The sequence below is a fragment of the Hemitrygon akajei genome, chromosome 22 (assembly GCF_048418815.1).
Source record: "Hemitrygon akajei chromosome 22, sHemAka1.3, whole genome shotgun sequence".
NCBI classification, from domain to species: domain Eukaryota; kingdom Metazoa; phylum Chordata; class Chondrichthyes; order Myliobatiformes; family Dasyatidae; genus Hemitrygon; species Hemitrygon akajei.
Genome location: NC_133145.1, coordinates 26,006,038 through 26,025,383, shown reverse-complemented (window position 1 = coordinate 26,025,383; position 19,346 = coordinate 26,006,038). Strand labels below are relative to the sequence as shown.

General features: G+C 40.5%; 1 protein-coding gene across 1 annotated transcript in view; it reads right to left on the bottom strand.

Moving 5' to 3' along the window:
• dnah9 (dynein, axonemal, heavy chain 9) overlaps nucleotides 1-19,346 on the bottom strand; it is a 550,870-nt gene that overhangs the window by 42,684 nt on the left and 488,840 nt on the right. Inside the window, exons 66-68 of the mRNA XM_073025877.1 lie at nucleotides 14,836-15,006; nucleotides 9,849-10,031; nucleotides 5,483-5,872 (exon numbers count right to left, since the gene is read on the bottom strand). Of these exons, the coding sequence (XP_072881978.1) occupies nucleotides 5,483-5,872; nucleotides 9,849-10,031; nucleotides 14,836-15,006 (744 nt within the window). The remainder of the gene's footprint in view (nucleotides 1-5,482; nucleotides 5,873-9,848; nucleotides 10,032-14,835; nucleotides 15,007-19,346) is intronic.

The window sequence follows — 19,346 nt, the reverse complement described above, 5'->3', positions numbered from 1 at the left end:
TTTTCATGCTGTTTTTGTAGTTTATTCCAAGTTTGAAGTTTCTTTCAACAACTAAAAGACTTTACTCGCCTCATTAACTCTTACAATCACTCACACATTTGATCAAAACAAACACACGGGATTTTCTTGAAATCAGTAGCAACAATTTCCCGGAGTTTAATGCATTCCTTCTTATTCTGAGTAAACTTAACAATACTGGGTATTTTTTTGTCTGGACATTTCATTGATTTTATCTGGAAGAGATGTATTTTTTTCTGGTAAGAGTTCTTAGAACCATAGAACATTACAGCACAAAACAGGCCTTTTGTCCCTTCTTGGCTGTGCTATAGATAGAGTGAATGCAAGCAGGCTTCACTGAGGCTAGGGGAGAAAAAAAACCAGAGGACATGGGTGAAGGGGGAAAAGTCTAAAGGGAACATTAGGGGGGAGCTTCTTCACACAGAGAATGGTGGGAGTGTGGAATGAGCTGCCAGATGAAGTGGTAAATGCGGGCTCACCCTTAACATTTAAAAAAAAACTTGGACTTAGTATTTCATCACTTTGGCCACTGTTTTGATTCAATCTTAATTTGTATGTATTTTTTATTACTTTGACGGAGATCTTGAAATATTAATAGATTGCAACCAAATAGCAAATAGATTGCTCCAGGAACCAAACAGATTGCAACCATATGGGTTACTCCAATAAGCAAATGGATTACAACCAAACAGATTACAACCAAATAGATCGTGCAACCTCTACTTTCACCAAGTACCGAAATAGATGGCTGTGTGACCATAATAGATTGTAACTGAATAGGTTAGGACCAAATAGATTGCAACCAATATTTCCACAGCTGTTTCTCTTTTTAACAGCGAATATTGATTTCCATCCAATATTTAAAGCCAGAATTTTCCTCTCTGATGACAGAGGAGGTTCTTCTCTCTTTTGCTTTGCCTTAAACATTCCCCCCTTTCTCTTCAATTATAACAAATTTTAAACTGCTGACTATGCCGGTGGTGGATTTTGATGTTTAAATCCAAGGCTCTTTTAGGAGTCAAGAACAAGGAATGAATTTTGTTGGTCAATAATTGTTTTATTGAGAGTTGCTAGTACAAAGTGAACAAGAATGGAATAGTGACAGGGGATGCTGTTTTGTAACTTCAAAACATTAAACTAATTCTGCGACTGGTTGCAGCGGCTTCAATGGGGTCAGCAAAAGGTGCTACCGTTCTACTGAAATGTACGGCTAATGATCACAGGATCCTGCCATACGTTAAGAACTCAAGGGTCTGCAGATCCACGAGTTCCATTAGCGAGTTGCTCACTGGTGGAGATAATGAAGGAGCTGCACAACGTGCTGCTTCCTGAGTCGATGGAGGCTTACAGTCTACTAGCAAATGGCTGTCATGGTCGCTTTTCTTATTATTGCTAGACCCCTTTTGACATTGTACACCCCAAGTTTGTTCCGCTGATTTATTGGATGTGAGCAGGGGTGGACGGAGAGGGTGAGGATTGGGTCTGAAATCGATGTCGCCTATTTGCGGCCATCCAGAGTGAGGGGACGAAGCTGTGTGCTTCACCGGGGTGGCATAACATAGAGTCCAGGAAGGAGTCAGAGCTGCCCTCTTAGGGTTTCACTCAGCTGAAGACAAGCTCTGTTGAGGCCAACTGCAGATTTTTTAGCGGCACTCAATGGACTCGAGCCTCAAGCTGCGGGGTCGGCTGCTTTTCAGCCGCCAGAGGCAAGTGTATTATATAATACTACTCTTTCCTACTCTTGTGGGATACTGATTTTCCTGACAAGGGAGATCACTCTGCTTGGCAGATGCAATTGTGGCTTTGAAACAACCTCAGGTTCTGTGGCCTCTCCTGTGGTTGTTGTAGGAGTTGTCTCTAAGATTACAGGAAGTGGTTCTGACAGCGCTGGATAGCTTTCTTCTCCTTCCTTTTCTTTCTTCTAGGTTGTACATCATGATCTTGAGAAGATGCATTTAATTCACTGGAGTATTCTCTTATTAATCCTTCTATTGCTCTTTTTACAATCTGATCTCTCCGCCTGGTTTACTCATTCACAACATCATCTGATGCATCCTCTGTTTTTGTATCTCCATTGACTTCTGTCACTTTGGCCTTCCATTCATCTAACTGAGATTTGGTGTTTAGAAGCAGATTTTTATCTCCCACTTGAAGTTCATAAAATAACCTTAATGTATGCAGAGTAGATTCTGGATCATTATATTGACAAACTGCATGCTTACAACTTTCCTGAAGGTCCTTCCAGCTTAAAACCAAGCCACAGTTCACAAGTAACTGACTGATTAACATATCAGAGGCTTTCTCAGATATGTTATCTACAAAAACTGTTGCAGTCAGACCAATGTCTTCATCACTTTTACACTTCCTCTGAGCAACATGGTCCTTCCTTGGTTCAATATGCTTTCCAACCAGAGGTCAGAGGTTGGCACCAACTCCTGTTTGTCCCCTGTTGGGCAATGGTTCATGGAGACAGTTGTGGCATCATCCAGTACCTTTTTAAATTCACTTTCAGTTGGCTTCATTGCAGGGAATGAGACATGCAAATAGTGGATGGCATTCTTCTTAAGTTGTAGTTGCCTCAGTCACTTTCATCTCCACAATGCTGGCCCTCCTGTTTTTACAACATACAAGCTCAATGTGCCTTGTTGGTTGTGCATTTCACTGTCACGAATGTCCCACAGGTCTCTTCTCTCCAGTATAAGTTCTTAGTTAGATATCTGCAGGCTTCAGCTTAGTATGTTTGAAATGCCATTCCAACTCATTTTGCAGAATGACTGAAACAGCTGAACTAGTGTCTAATTCCATTTTAACTAATCTCACATTCACTTCTGGTGTAAGCCATATTGCCTTTATATTGCTAGTTTTCACATTGTGAATTTGAAGGCTAGCTAGTCCTTTGTCACTCTCATTATTATGAGATTTTTCATCAATAGCATGCTCCTTTTGAAACTGTAACTTGACTTTTTGGCTATTTGCTTCTCTGTTCATTTTTGTCCATTTATTTTTGTCTGTCTAACATGCTCTTTATATGCCTACTACTTTGCTGCATTTTTTTGAAGTTCACCTTTAAACCTGCATTGGTCTGGTGAAGGTGTGCCCCTGCCACAGCAGTACAGAATTGGTCCAGCCAACCAAAACGCACACATAAAATGCTGGAGGAACTCAGCAGGTCAGGCAGCATTAATGGAAAAGAGTACAATTAACGTTTCGGGCCAAGACCCTTCAGCAAAACAATTGACGTTTCCTTCCTTGGTCCAGCTAGGCTGGTGTCTGTTTAGACATTGCAATTTTGTTCATGCTTATTTTAATTCCTGACTGTCACTCAATTGCATCTCTGTCTGCAGTTTCCATTGAAATGGAGATTTCAACTGCTCTCTTGAATGTAAGTTTCGCTTCAGTTAGGTGTTATTTTTGAAAGCTTTCTTTTAGGATTCCAGAAATTAAATGATCTCTGTACCTTGTTGAGCGCATTACTGAATTAACATTGCTCAGACAATCTCTTCAATTCAGCCACATATGCTGAAATGGACTCCCCTTCTTTTCAAAACCATTAACAATGGTTTTGGTTCTAAGTGTTCTGCATTACTTTGACAATATCAGCAAATCTAATTTTGAGCATTTAATTTCCAAGAGAGCATCTTGGACCTCCAGGTGGTCCACAGCAGGGGTGATTGATAAGTTCGTGGCCTAAGGTAGAAGGAGATGAGTTATACAGCTCTCGTTACATGCACGTGCAGTTCAACTCTGAGTGAAAATGCAGAAAGTTTGAAGTTAATAACTCGTCTCCTTCTACCTTAGGCCACAAACCTATCAATCACCCCATGCTGTGGACCATTTCTGGAGGTCCATGATGCCGACTTCTATGACCGCTGGACTAAGTGTCTAAATGCAGGAAAAATAAATGTGCTAGGTTTTCTAAAATTGACTCCTTCTACCTTAGGCCATGAACTTATCAGTCACCCCTCATATTCACTTTGATTACAAATTTACTATGAACTCTACTTTGATTTCTGTGTCACTCTCAAACTTAAGATAAAATTCTATCATATTATGATTACCATGATGATCCTTTGTTAGATTAAATTACTAATTAACCATATCCCATCATTCAAGGCAAAAATCAAACTGACATATTCATTGATTGAACTCTCTCTATTCAAAAAGTGTCCAGAGCAGATTATGATCTACATAATACATCTCATGGATGAAAACCTGAAATCATGTCAACTACTTTGTCCATCAAAAAGAAGCCTTCATTAACTCATTATTCACACTGCAATGAACATGTCTGAAAAGTCAGCTTTGTATCACATGTACAAATGTTGCATTAAACTTGCCAGTTAATAAATTATCATTATCGAAATAGATATTCATTCTACAACTGCCCAGGAAAACTAAGCTTAGAATGCAACATAAGTAGCCTTTGTCTTCCAAATCTAAGTGTCACTAGTAGAATAGGAATTTATTTCCCATCACTGATTTCCTTTTGAAATGTAAAATCAGCCATATTATTGAACCACCACAGTCCATATGCATGCGTAATATCCACACTGCTCTTAGGGATTAATTTCTGTGTGGACTTGAAGGCTATGCATTTTTACTTACATTGCCCTTACATTACATTCTTTTAGATGGCCAAGGCCGAAGGTTTGGCAGGTGCCGACAAAGATATCTTGCTGAGTTTTAAAGGAGATGGTGCATAAAGTAGAAATCAATTGGGCTGCCTTGCTGCAAATGGAATTAAGCTATCAGTATTATTGGAGCTTCACTCTATCAGGAAAGTGGTAACAACTCCATCACAACCCCAGATTTGTGCTTTGTTGCTGATACAAAAGGTATCTTCAATACAGAAGTTAGTCACTGCAGGATACCCAGACTCTATTCTATTCTTATAGCATTAGTTATTATATTATTGCTCCAGTTAAATTTGTGACCTATAACTTAACAGTGGAGTCAGGTTGAGGGTTGAGTTGGAACTCAATAGATAGATAGTAAACTAAATTTGTTTGCTGACTTCTGCAAGATTTTCAATCTATTTTGCTTGTTTATCTCCAGTGGTAAATTGGTAAAAGATATGCACGATAATAAATACTGAGAACTAGCTTTATCACAACAGTATGAATAGAACTGAGCATTTTGGAAAGAATGATGTGATATGCATTGCAATAGTGCCAAACAGCACAAAGAAACAATTCAAACACTTCAAGGAGTACCCATAATCCCTGGTTCCCTTGAATTTTCGTATACTAAAAAGCCCAGAAGCAATGTTGTTACTTTTAAATCTATTCCTTTTATAGTTTCTGTGTACTCAATTAACCTGTGCAAATGTGAAAAGATAACCCAGTTGCTTTAGTTAAATGGTCTGAACTACCAAATAATACCAGCATAGTTAATAAACAATTGAGAAAAATAATGACAATTTTTAAACTTAATTAGAACCATAGAGATAAATTCCGCTGAGTACCTGTGAGTCCCAACGGGCTCCCTCCATAAACAGGCCATGGACATAGGCACCTTCACGAGGGGGACTGCTACAATCCTCACGGTTTTTCTTGGTAACATCACACTGAAGACACATCTTGTCTAAAGGCCACTCATTCTTCCGTGCCATAGACTGCATTATGGCTGTGAGGAAAGACTGTGGATTGAAAAAACCGGCAAGCCATACTGCAGAAGGGAGGACAAAGTCAGATGTCCATGTTTCCAGTTCCTTAATACGACAAAGGAGGTCAACAAACCAGTTGGCTAGCCCAGCCATTGATGGGTAGGCTCGTTTATTCCAAGAATCTGGTACTTGGTCAAAGAAGATAGCATTCTGCAAATTCTCCATGTCACTAGTCATAGTCAGTTCACCCTAGGAAAAATAAACAAAGTTAGGAAGAAATATAGAACAGCGGTGATAGTATTTGATAGTATTTGCTCAATATATCATCTTAGGATCTCACTGATGTGCACTTTATTTGTCTTGAAGTTTGACTCATGAATTTCAATGATGTTTGTTTTTTTTATATTTTATTAACAACTCAGAAATTTATTTTGACTGCCTGAGCAAACTGTGTACTATAAAATCCTTCTAATTAACATTAAATGCTGTACTTGGAGGAGAGCAAGGTGAAGTCCTCTCCTTGTGGTATTGAACGGAAAGAAAATGTAATAATCTTTGTATGATGTACAATATCACATTGCATTGTAGGAAAAGAAAACACACATGGTATGTAATTATTAACATCATTTGATGTGTGTTGTGAGCTTCAGTTTCATCATTAAACACATGGGTCCAATGAAACTGAGGTTTGAGAACTTACTTCTGCTGGGATGCTGTCATTTAAAAGGAAGTAATACTTGTTCAAATTAAAATAATCTGGAGACTTGAAATGATCCTTCAGTAATCCATTAGTATACTTGTTATGTTACTTCTGCATCACTGCATTACATGGGGCCTTTATGAGGCCACATCTGGACATTGTATACAAGCTTGTTATGAAGTAAACAAGAGTATACTTTCCATAGAGAGTGCAAAGAAGAGCCACCAAACCAGTTTTTAGTATGGCAGGCTTGCCATATGAGGGGTTAAATCAATTAAGCCCATAGTTTCCAGAACTTATAAGAATGAGATCCAACCTCATGGAAACTCTGAATATTCTTACAATGCTTCATAATGACTATGCAGAGAATATTTTCTTGCTGAGGAATCTGATACAATAGATCACATTCTAAGAACAAGGTGCATCCATTTAGTTTGGAGAAAAGAAGATTATTTTTTCAATCAAAGCAAGATTTTTTATTGGAGATCTCAAACCTTACATAAGTTCATTTACTGAGTTCTTTTAAAAAGATTGATTAAGGGAATCAAGGATTATGTGGATAGTGGAGGAAAGTGGATCTTTAGTTATCATCAGCCACAATATAGATGACTGGTTCTGCAAGAGTAAATCGTCGAATTTGTTTTACAGAATCTAATGCTGCTGTGTCATTCAGTGGAATGCCCTGGATCCAAGCTACAGGCAGATACATTTCTCTTTGAGTGATAGTCTATCACAGAAGACTTGATCAGCTGCTAATTAAAAACTGCTTTGCTGTTCTACAATTCAGTCTATACATTCTCCAAATACTGACATTTCATTCTGTCTCTCTTAGTATGGGGTCAAGTGTGGAGTTGCCTCATAAACAGGACACTTAAACACTCTAGCTGGACAGAACAAAACAATGTTCACGTGCCGGTTAGAGTCCAAAAGCAGTTAAATGATTAATAGGCCTCAATATTGTTGGTAAATGATAGCTCCTAAATGAGGCATCAGCCTTTATCATTTAAACGGCAGCAAATCTGAGACTTATCAGCATGTGTTACCAAATGCTGAAGCCCGCAATGTACCGAAAATAATCTATGAGCATGTACTACTGCTGGATTCCATGTGGACTCCATTAGTGGAGATTTCAGCTTGCTAAGACTCCTTAGCGTTAAAGCTGGGGACAACCACTTCTTAAATCTCAAAACTGATGCAGAATCTGTGACTCCATTGCTGTCAATAGAGATTGCAATACTGAGGTTAGGAAAACAAAGTAGAAATGAAGTTTCCTTTTTAAAATTTAGTTTGGTTTTGTTTACTGTTTTTAATTATTTATGCTTTGCAGGCTATATCTAGCTTTTCTTTTTACTTATTAACTCCACTTTTAATAATGCTTATATGCCTTTCAATGTCAGAAACATTTATAATTTTTTTACAGCTTTGACAGCTGGCAAAGTTGGAGATGGTGTCTGTCGAGACAGCGAAGTTCTGAGGGTTGGGGTTTATTCACTGTGCCTTTGGAGACTTTTTTTGCCACTCAGGATAGCACTGGAATTTGGGTCACTGCTTCAAAAGTGGGTAAGTGCAGGCTTGATTTTATTTGGGGGATTGTGTCCACATATTAGTAAAATTTGTTGATCAATTGTGTGTCAGACAAATTTTTTTTCAGGAAAAATATAGGCAATTCCTGGGTTCTCACCATTTGGGAAAATGGAAATTTACCCTTACAGAACTTCGTCACTACTCAAAAATTGAAATATAAAATCTCATGGGAATTATGTGCAGGAAAAAAAATAGAAATAAGCACAATTCCTTTTAAACTTGCATCCTTGACACATGTGTAGATGATATAGCTTCATATTACAGAAAATAAGGATATACTTATCCTGTGACGGGGGGGGGGGGGGGGGCGGGTGCGGCTGCCTTCTTTTGATTGTAGAAAGTTGTTTCCACCATGATTGGTTAGTTTAAAAACTGCAGCTGCTTTTCCCATTCATTAGCTGCCTGGTGTCCGGTTTCAAAAATCCTGGGTATGTAGACAGCATGTGTGGGATGTTCCTCTCTCTTCTTTTGTTTAAGGCAAGCAATGCATATGACCATTGAGAAGGTATGCTCTGCATACTGTTTTAACTAAGGCTACATCCACCCTACACCGGATAATTTTGAAAACGCCAGTTTCATGTAAAAATGATAGGCATCCACACTATGCTTTTTAAAAAAATATCTCTGTCCACATTGAAATGAAGATTTTAGCGAATCTCCTCCTACTGCGCATGCGCAGGACACATCTACTGAAAACAAGCGACATGTTTGGTGTCAAATCTCGCTGTGAAAGACAGTGCGTGTTTGTGCAGTTACAGACTAGAAAAACTTAAACGACAGGCAGCTGTTGGCTCTCGCGCAGGAGGACTTAAAAGTATAAAAAGAAATACTGGAGCGTATGGAGGCAACCGGCAGAGAGTTCACAAACAGATTGACCCGGCTGACAACAAACATTGAAAAATTGACTAACTCTGCTGCATTAATAAAGCACCTTGTTAAATCTGTAAAACATGTCTGCATCAGTATTATCTTGTATTTCCATATAATGTTACATTAGGCTGTTACACATCTATTGTTAGAGAAGTACTTGCATAAATAGGTAAACCACCTTCATACAAGCAAGGGCAGAAAACAGGGCCAAGTGAGTATACTTATTTATTTAGTAAGTTATGGGTCAAAGTATTTGGTGAGTACATTTCTAACTCTTCTGGCTTCAGTCTCGTTGCTGTCTGTTCTGAAATTGTTAGGTTGTGTTCAGGAAAACAATGAAATGGCGCGCTGCCGTCTGACGGCATTTTCAGATTTCTCCAGTTACCCCGTCCGCACTGATCTGCCAAAGGGCGTTTTCAAAAATACACACCTTGGATAGCGTTTTTGAAAAGCTTCGGTTTCGGGGGACGACAACGCCGTTTTAGTGTGGATGAAGGGTAAAAATGAAGAGAAAAAGCTTTGGTTACGGATTTATCCGGTGTAGTGTAGACGTAGCCTAAGTATATTTGTTGAATAAACATATGATTGCTGAATATTCAGCTTCGTAGTTTCTGTTACTTGGGGAACATGAATGACTGGTTGACTTTTTACTGTTTGTAAATAAATGATTAATATAGCTATTCATAGAGAGTGATTTCTGTCTCATGTGCTAGACCGGCAAACTTGATTCAACATTATATGACTATTTCCCAGGAATGCAACCATGCAAGCACCCCCACCCCATAATAGAGGCATCATCTGCATATCAAGAATGTGGATCAGCTTAATACCCATACATCTGAAGTAGATTTCAGGTATTCAGACATTACTGGATGACTTAAGTGCTAAACATTCAGAAATAACAACTTCAAAAAAGAAAGCCTAACTAAGACTCTGTCTCCATGCTCAAGTGTGGAAGAAGGGATGTGGCATTTAGTAATCCAACCTTTACTATGACTGGAGAAATCATTAATTTTCATTTTCTTCTCCCTTTCCTCTCGTCATTAAATGTTGGACTGTTTCAAAACATACCTTCTGTCCCAAGTTCAGCTCCTTCAGTGAGCGTTTCATCTCTGAAGTAAGGATGTTCATTCGCTCGCACTCCTGAAAAGCCACCAGGATGTAAGGTGTCCGCTCCTCTGCCTTACTCATCAGTTCTGGGACATTAAACTCATCTGGCAACTTTTCCATGATCTCATCCAAAGTAGCCTTTACCTGCAATGGCAGAGTTTGGGTGTGAGAGCTGTGAAAAACTCCACAAGATTGAGCTCTGGTTGACTGAATTATTGGCAGGAGTTTGGCTTTGCTGACGCTACTGGGATTTACTGCTTCAACGGTGATTCACTATCTCCTCGTCCTTTAATGCTAACCCTTGACAGAGGATAATTGTGTATTTTCAAAGCAGCTGTGATGTATGAGTCAGTGGGCTAGATTGTCCAGGACCTTGCCTTCTGTTCAAACTTACTCTTGATAGTACCAGAATGCATGCGTTTTTCTGGATGTATGGCCTGACTCTCAGCTTCTAACAGGTATTGGGAGCAGTTCCTATAGAGTGAAGGTGGGTAATGTAAGCCAACTATTTTTTTAAAAAAAGGGTGAAAAGAAGAAAAACTACTAAATTATATCAGTAATCAGTGAGCTTAACATTATCTGTTCTGTAAGCAATATAATTCTAACAGAGACAATAATGCAACATTGGCAAATCACTAAGGGGACTGGAAATAGCATGTTCACATGAAAGAGAAATCATGTTTGAGGAATCTTTTGGAGACTTCAGAAACAGAATAAGAAATCAGATTTTTCACTGACTGAGATGCCCTGGATTTTGTTACTTTGTGGCAGCATTACAAAGACATAAAATTGCTACAAATGACAAAAAAGTATATAAATAGTGCAAACAGTGCAATAATAAGTCAGGATTCATTGACTAATCAGAAATTTATTGGCAGAGGGGAAGAAGCTGATTCAGAATTGTTAAGTGTGGGTTTTTGCAGCAATGGTAAGGGCTAGTGTTTGGGCCTCCGCTATTTAATGACTTAAATGAGAGAATTAAGTTAACATTTCCAAGCTTGTTAGATGACAAAAATAAGAAGGAGGTAGTTTGTGCAGTGAGGAGGATGCAAAGAGGGTCAGGAATTAAGACAAGTTGGGTGAGTGGACAAATGCACGTCTGATGCTGCTTAGCATGGATAAATATGAGGTCATCGCTCCAGTTTTTAAAGCAAGATGACAGATTATTATCTGAATGGTAAGATGGCGGTGCATACGGTTGCAGTGGCCTCTCCAGATCCAACCAAAACTGTAATTGTTCACCTTTTATGCCTTTTTTATGATTACCAGGCACTGCTGGATATTAACAAACATAAAGTACTGTAGGTCTACCTCATCAGTAATGGAGCTGGACTGATTGTGCACCATTGTTGTGCAGAGGAGGTGCATGGTCCAACAAATGATACAAATGATTGTCTTGGAGACATTGCAAGATCCAATTGGACATTGACTACCTCTAAGGAATTTGCACGTTCTTACTGTAACTGCATGCATTTCCTCCCATGGTGCAAAGACATACCAGCGGGTAGGTTAATTGGGCATTGTAAATTGTCCCATGATTAGGTTAGGATTAAATCGGGGGGGGGAGGGGGGAGATTGCTGGGTGGTGCAACTCAAAGGGCCAAAACGGCCTAGTTCATGATGCATCTCACTGAATAAAACAAGAATACTGTAAGCCTGGTGATGCGCCATCAATAACTCACGCTGAGACTTAGGAAGTGAGATATCGGCTTTTATTGACTGAAGAACAACACTACATCCTGGGAAAATGAGGGAGAGCAGCAGGCCACAGTCGCCTTTATACAGGGGTCTGTGGGAGGAGCCACAGGGGCAGTCAGCAGGGTCTGTGGGAGGAGCCACAGGAGCAGTCAGACAGGTATATCTAGTTCACCACACCTGGTTCACTGGTTCATTGGCAAAACTGATTGTGGGAGAAACTGTGTTGCTTTGATTGTGTTGTGCAACCAGGCCCTCATCCAGTGGAGTCACAGGACAAAGTCACATTCATTTATTTAGAGATACAGCCCTGTAACAGGCCCTTCTGGTTCAAGAACTCATGCCGCCCTATCATAACCATATGACTAATTAACCTACTAACCAGTATATCTTTGGAATGTGGAGACTGGGTCACCCACTGGGTCATGGGGAGAAGATACAGGCTCCTTACAGACAGCGGCGGAATTGAACCATGGTCTCTGGCATTGTATTAGTGTTACACTTACCACTACACTTCTGTGCTACATCTAACCTTTCCCCTATTTTCTATGTGAATCATTGATATGGATCATGGTGAAACACACACACACACACACACACACACGCACGCACGCACGCACGCACGCACGCACGCACGCACACACACACACACACAAGCATTAGGACCCAAGTTGGAATCCAGTCTCTCTACTGTGCATCTGGAAGGATGTGAGTACTGTATAGATGTGCATAATACAACTCTCTTCAAAAACTGAAGTCTTTGCTGAGCTTTCCTGGTTGTGTAGGATACCTTCTGGGACCATGAGAGGTCGTGAAAGTGTGTACTCCCTGGAGTTTGAAACTGCTCGCAGTTTCCACTGCTATATCACTGATGGGTGTGAGTTCTCCTGCAGTCAGTAACCATCTACTTTGTCTTGTTGTCATCAGAGGACATTGCCATGTTAATTTATTGAAAGGATTTCCGACATTAAGTTTTACTGTAATAATTCAGCACTGCTGAAGCTGGATGCCTGGTCAAATCTCATGGCTATTGTTGCAGCTTTCTACGAGTAGCTTAGAAGATAATCACTGCTGTTAGCTGAAACTGACAGCCAATTTCCACACAGAAAGTTGCAACAATGGGAGAGCACACACCACTCACACCCCTCTTTACATCAGCGGCACAGCGAGCAGTTTCAAACTCCAGGGTGTGCACAAACTCTCATGGTTCCAGAAGACATCCTACACAATCAGGAAAGCTCAGCAAAGTCTTTACTTTTTAAAGAGAGTTGTACTATGCATATCTATACTCACATCCTTCTAGATGCGCAGTAGAGAGCATCCTAACAAGCTGCAACACTACTTGGTATGGAAACTGCACTGCAGCGGACAAAAAAGCTCAACAATGGATAGTCAAAACTGCCCAACATATCATCAACACCAGCCTACCCCTACCAGGGGCATATATACAGAATAATTCTAGAAAAGGGCCAGTAACATCATGAAGAATCACACCCTCCCAGCTCATGGTCTATTTCTCCCACTCCCATCAGGGATGTAGCTACATAGCATCCACCCCAAGACCACCAAACACAAAAAGCAGTAAGGCTGATCAACAGCTCCACTGACTAACCCACCCCTCCACACACCCACCGGCACTATTTTAACATTTCCTGTCAGAGTCACCTTATGTAGAAACACCCTGTGCCAAGTGTCACATGTGGACATATAATCAATCCATGTAAATAAGCTAAAGTATTTATTTTGTATGTTTTATTATCTTATTGTGTTTTTTTGTGCTGCATCAGATCTGGAGTAACAATTATTTTGTTCTCCTTTACACTTGTGTACTGGAACATGACATTAAACAATCTTGAATCTTTAATTAGCTTCAGACCTTAACTATCATGCATGTTCTACCTGAACCTCAAATTACATTATCTTATTGATTTGTTACACAATGAGCCATTCAGTTTTTGAAATGATTATCAACATTATCTAGTTTGGGAGAACTTTCAAGCTTTATGTCACAGACTCATTATTGGTCTCACTCTCACTCCTCTCCTCAGCCACACTAATTATATTGGCAATCCTTTACTGCAATTACACTGCTATAATTGAACTACATTGTTTGCTCTCAGTGCTCTCCCTTAATTACAGCACCACTGGGGCACAGCAGAGGAAACGACATACTATATCTGCTCTGCATTGTACTTGACAATTACACTGATTGTAGCAATGATTCTAAAAGGGTTTGCCAGATTTGGAAGAGGACATTTGCCTGGCATTCTAGGAGCCAGTGTTACTGTAGTCACATCTATCAAACAGTCTGAGAATCTCCCACAAGAGGAGATATCTTCTGCACATCTGTTCTATCAAGACTTCTCCAACATTGTTTTTTATTTCAAGTCCTTCTTACACACCTAGCACGGCCAGCATTTTCTCACAAGGCAGTCCAACTCACCATTCCAGACAATGGCAACTGCCCAGATAAAATGATGGCCTAATTAATTAGAATTCACTGCATTTTGAAGGTGTTCTGGCATGTGTAAAATTGATTGGATGATCCACAAGAAATCAGTCAAAGAAATGGGGAAGTAGGGCAATGTGAAATAAGAAAGATGGGGGGGGGGGGCGGTACACTCATACCATGGGTGGATAGGAGCACAAAGATGAGAATTTTAAAAGTATTGGGAAACTGGGTAGCAAAGTAGACAAGAAGGTACCAATGTGATGTAGGATCTGCCAGCAGGGACTGAAATCTATGGAAGGTGGAGGCCCGCCAGGTGATCTGAATCAATAAGCTGGAGTTAACAGAGGAAGAAATCAAAGTTCTGGTGCTACATAATGCAATATCTAAGACATCAGCCAGTCTTCCCGAAGGTAACATTAAATGAAGCTCATTGAAGACTGAATACATACAAGAACAAACAATGCAATGATCTTGGGTGTGGGTGAGGGACTGAGCCACCAAGTGAACTGCTGGAGCAGAATTTATGATCACTGAGCTAATCTCCTACTTTACATATCCCTCCTCAGGTTCTGTTCATCAGTATAATAATAGTTAATAACATTGACCTGATCTCTGTCTTCAGGCACTGAAAAACCAGTTTATCAGTAAATAACACAACATAACCTCCAGTATTATCCTTTACATTAATAAAACCAGGACTGAAAAATATACCAGATTGTGTTTTTGCATCTGAACAATGGAAACAACAATCACCACATGCCTTTGGAAACAGCAGATTTGCTTTTCAAACAAGTAATTTACCTTTTCTTCTCGTGTGACACCTCCGCCCTCTCCACCACTGCTGTCCCTGGGCTGCATTTCCAACACTGTCCGGAAGAGCTTTTCCGATGTCAATGTGAGGAACCCAATCTCTGCATTGGGATGGAGACCATACAGGTAGGGGGACTCAGGTGGAAGCACGTCGTCGATGTACTGATGAGAAAAGGGAGCATTTTTAAAAAGAGAAATGCAACATACTCTTTGGAACATTGTAAGAAAGCATTTAGACATAAAAGCAAAATGCTACAGATGTTGGAAACCTAGAAGAAAATCAGGAGCTGTTCATTAAGTCGAGCCGCATCCATGCGCAGAAAAATGGGTTAAAGGTTCAGTCACAGACCCTTCAAAAGAACCAATAATTAGCTCTGAAGGAGGGTCTCAGATATGATACATCAACCTTTTCTTTCCACAGAAACTGCTTGACCTGCTAAGATCTTTAGTGTTATATGTTTATATTTCATAAACCACTTGCAATGATTTCCTATGGCATTAGCCAAAATACCCAGGGTATGACTGAGCTGTAATGATGTTTTCGCCTAATGTCTCTACATTAGCTGTACTATTTGTATCCCTTATATATAGCTGTGCAGAACAGGCATAATCTGAGGTGGTATTTCACACGCATCATCTCAGCATATACATATTCATTATATTACCGCTCGGAGCATTGCAGTTCAGCGTTCAATTCCGGCCACTGTCTGTAAGGAGTTTGGACATTCTCCCTGTGACATTGTGGGTTTCTTCCGGGTGCCCTGGTTTTCTCCAACAGTTCAAATACATACAGTTAGTTGGTTAATTGGTCATTTTATTGTGTTGTGATTAGGCTAGGGTCAAGCAAGTGGTTGTGGGTTGCTTGGCGACGTGGCTCATTGGGCCGGAAGGGCCTGTTTCACACTGTATCGCTAAATAAAAGAAATAAATTTTGATGAGGGACCTTATGTGGCTTTTGACAAATTCCCATTACGTTCTCATTTGTAGGAACAATTCAACAACAACGGGGCTGTAGAAATTGAATTCTTCTTTGCAAAAACCCTATATAACCAGGAAGCATCATCTTGTCCTGGAGCTGAACCCATAACCAAGGATAAAAGGACTGTGTATCGTTGTATTTATGAGAATATAAGCTGTTGAAATGATGTCCAACTGTGCAAATGATGCAGGCTGATGTGCACTATTGCTATAGTCCATTAATTGGCCCATTATCAGTCTTTTGTGCTGCTGTTCTTTCACCTTGTGAGCTAGAAATCATGAAAGAAAAATTAGATAACAAGAATTACAGAGGTCTGAGTTTCTTCAGATCCAAAGGGAGGTGGCGGGGGAGGTCTATGTGGTGTTCAATTAACCTGCACTAACAGTATGCTGCCTGCTTATTTACATAATTTCAGTGGCTATCCACTGCTAATCACCCTGCCCTTTGGGTAGACGCACCAACAGACAGCTAATCTTATAAGCAGCTGACTGAAAGTTAAGTTACACTGCTTCATTGCAGCCTGAATCTTTTAAGGAAGAAATGCACTGTCATTTGAGCACATGCTGTCCAAAAAGTGAATCTGACCCGAGAAATTGTATAACATGAGAGAGAGAGAGCAGTCTCTGTTATCAGACACTGAACAGCACAAGACAGTGGAGCAGCTAAAAATTAGGAGACATTTCCACATCCACGGATGTCCTGCAGTTGTGCGCTCAGGGTGACACGGTAGCATAGTGGTTGGCACTACGTGACCCGGGTTCAATTCCTGCTGCTGCTTGTAAGGAGTTTCTATGTTCTCCACGTGACTGTGTAGGTTTCCTCCAGGTGCTCCAGTTTCCTCCCACAGTCCAAAGACCTACCATTTTTTTGGTAGATAAATTGGTCATTGTAAATTATCTCATGATTAGGCTGGGATTAAAATGGGGGATTGCAGGGCAGTGTGGCTGTAAGGGCTAGAAGGGCTTATTCCATTCCGTATCTCAATCCATGAATGAAACAATCAATAAAATGTAAATAGATAGATAGATAGACACATAGATAGATAGATAAAGTAAGCAAGTCAGTTGAGAATATTCGTCCATGCTGAATTCAAGCTCAGAACATGCAGTCAGCAATGTAAGAAGTTTACTGATATTTACAAATATTTATGGTAGACCTATCACCCAAATAGCATTGGATTAGAAGTAGCAAGAATTAACCAGGAGTTACATCTTTGTATTCTAGCACCACTGAAGATGGTGGTACTGGACAGTACTGGGCTGGTGGTGCTGAGGACACATCTGAAACCCAGCAAAGAGACAATTGCCTGAACACCTTAACTTAATTATATCACATATTTCTCCTTTTTCCCCCAACTCTGCCTCAATCCACTTGTTGTATTAAGCTAAAATCACAGATAATAGAGATTTTGACCTTCCAGGCAGGGTAGAGAACAAGGTCATATATGAGCTCACTGGCCAGGAGGTGGTAAGAACCTGGGGTGGAAGGTGTTGCATCAGGCAGTACTGTACAACAGCTTTCTGAGCAGGTCCACCTGTCCATTCTGTGGGCGGGAGGAGTCTGTGTACCATGCTTACAAGGATTGTGAGAGGTTGCAGCCCCCATTTGAGTTCCTAAAGGGGCTGCTATTTAGGTTTTGGCTGCAGTTTAGTCCCGCATTCCTCATATACAGGCACCCAGTTCGGAAGGGGGCGGGTCATGAGGAGGATCTCCTGGTGGGCTTGCTCCCGGACCTGGCCAAGATGGCCATTCGCGGGTCTAGGCAACAGAAAGCGAAGGGTGTTGCCCGGCCAACTACCTGCCCCTTTTCCAAGGTGCCCAACTGTCCTTGGAGAGGGAGCATGCGGTCTCAATTGGTACATTGGGAGTCTTCCTGGAGCGGCAGTCCCCCCAGGGTATTGATTGTCTAATAGATGGCAGTAACCATATTTCAATCTGAGTGTACTCACTGTCTTGTAAATACTGAATGTATGTACCTTGTATTTGTGATGTAAATAAACCTTCTTAGTTTTGCTAAACAAAAGTGTCTCAAAAAGGCAACCACCTGAAGGAGTTTGATGTGTACATTTGCTCTTTGCGCTCTGGAAAATCTACTGGGAAGTCTGTAGTGTCAGAGGTAAGAAGCATTGGAAGTTGGAGACTATCCTTTCTGGTGCAATCAATGTCCTCACCCATCTGTGCACTTGATCAGGATGTAGCTCAAGGGACAGTCCCAGTGAAATCCAGTCAAATGAAATCAGATGACTACCATGTTGGTCATGAACTACAATGTACAGTGAAACTTGCAACATGTCACGGCAATTCTATACACTGTCTTGTGACAGATTATTAAAACTGCTTAGGCATTGACAGTAGCTCTGTTCTCTTTTAAGGACATCTACCTACCTACTGGAAAGATGTAAATAAGGTTGAAAGAGTACAGAGAAAATTTCCAAGGATGTTGCTGGGTCTGAAAGACATGAGTTATATGACAGATTGCATAGGTTAGGGCTTTGTTCCTTGGAATGTAGAAGGTTGAGAGGAGATTGGATAGAGGTATACAAGAATTATGAGGGGTATAGGTAGGGTAAGTGCAAGCAGGCCTTTTCCACTGAGGTTGGGTGGGACTACAACTAGAGGTCATGGGTTAAGGGCGAAAGGTGACACAATTAAGGGAAATATGAGGGGAATCTTCTTCACTCAAAGGGAATTGAGAGTGTAGAATGAGCTGTGGTGCCTGTGAACTTGAGTTCAACATTTAAGAGAAGTTTGGATAGGTACATGGACGGAAGAGGTACGGAGGGCAATGGTCTGGGTGCAGGTTGATGGCAATGGGCAGTGTAAATAGGTTGGCATGGAATAAATAGGGCCTGTTTCTGTGCTGTATTTTTCTATGTCTCTAAGTCAACATTCATCCTTCTCACACCAGCATATCTTCAATGCTCCTGTTACCAATTAACCTCACCACTCAGGCCATTCAACTCCTGCTAAAATTAGGTAGCCTTTAGTCATGCTTTTTTAGGCTGCGGTGCTGACGGTGGTGCAATTCATACTTGACGGTGAATTGCAGTCTCCAGCATGGAATATCAGCAGCTTCTCATTAACTGCAGGGAGAGGGGACAGGTAATAGTAGAGCAAAAGCATGATCAGTTTTGTTTTGTAATTTATGAGTTACTGTATTTATTGTGTGATGGCTTTGAATTTTGTACTATGACAAGTTATTACCGTGATGGTCATTGAGGGTGCAAAGCTAAGTGTTGTCCAACAGGCTTTAGTTTTTTAAATTGCACACAGTAGCATTCCCACCATTACTAAGAACTTAAAGGAAATTAATCATATTATTAATGCATTAGTGTATGGACCTCTTGTCTGATAAGATGGACTCTTGTCCTCACAATCTACCTCATTACGATCTTGCACTTATTGCTTACATGCACTTTCTCTGTAGCTTTTACAATTTTGCATTGTTATTGTTTTATTTTGTTCTACCTCAATGCACTGTGTGATGATTTGATTCGTATGAACAGTAGGCAAGGCCAGCTTA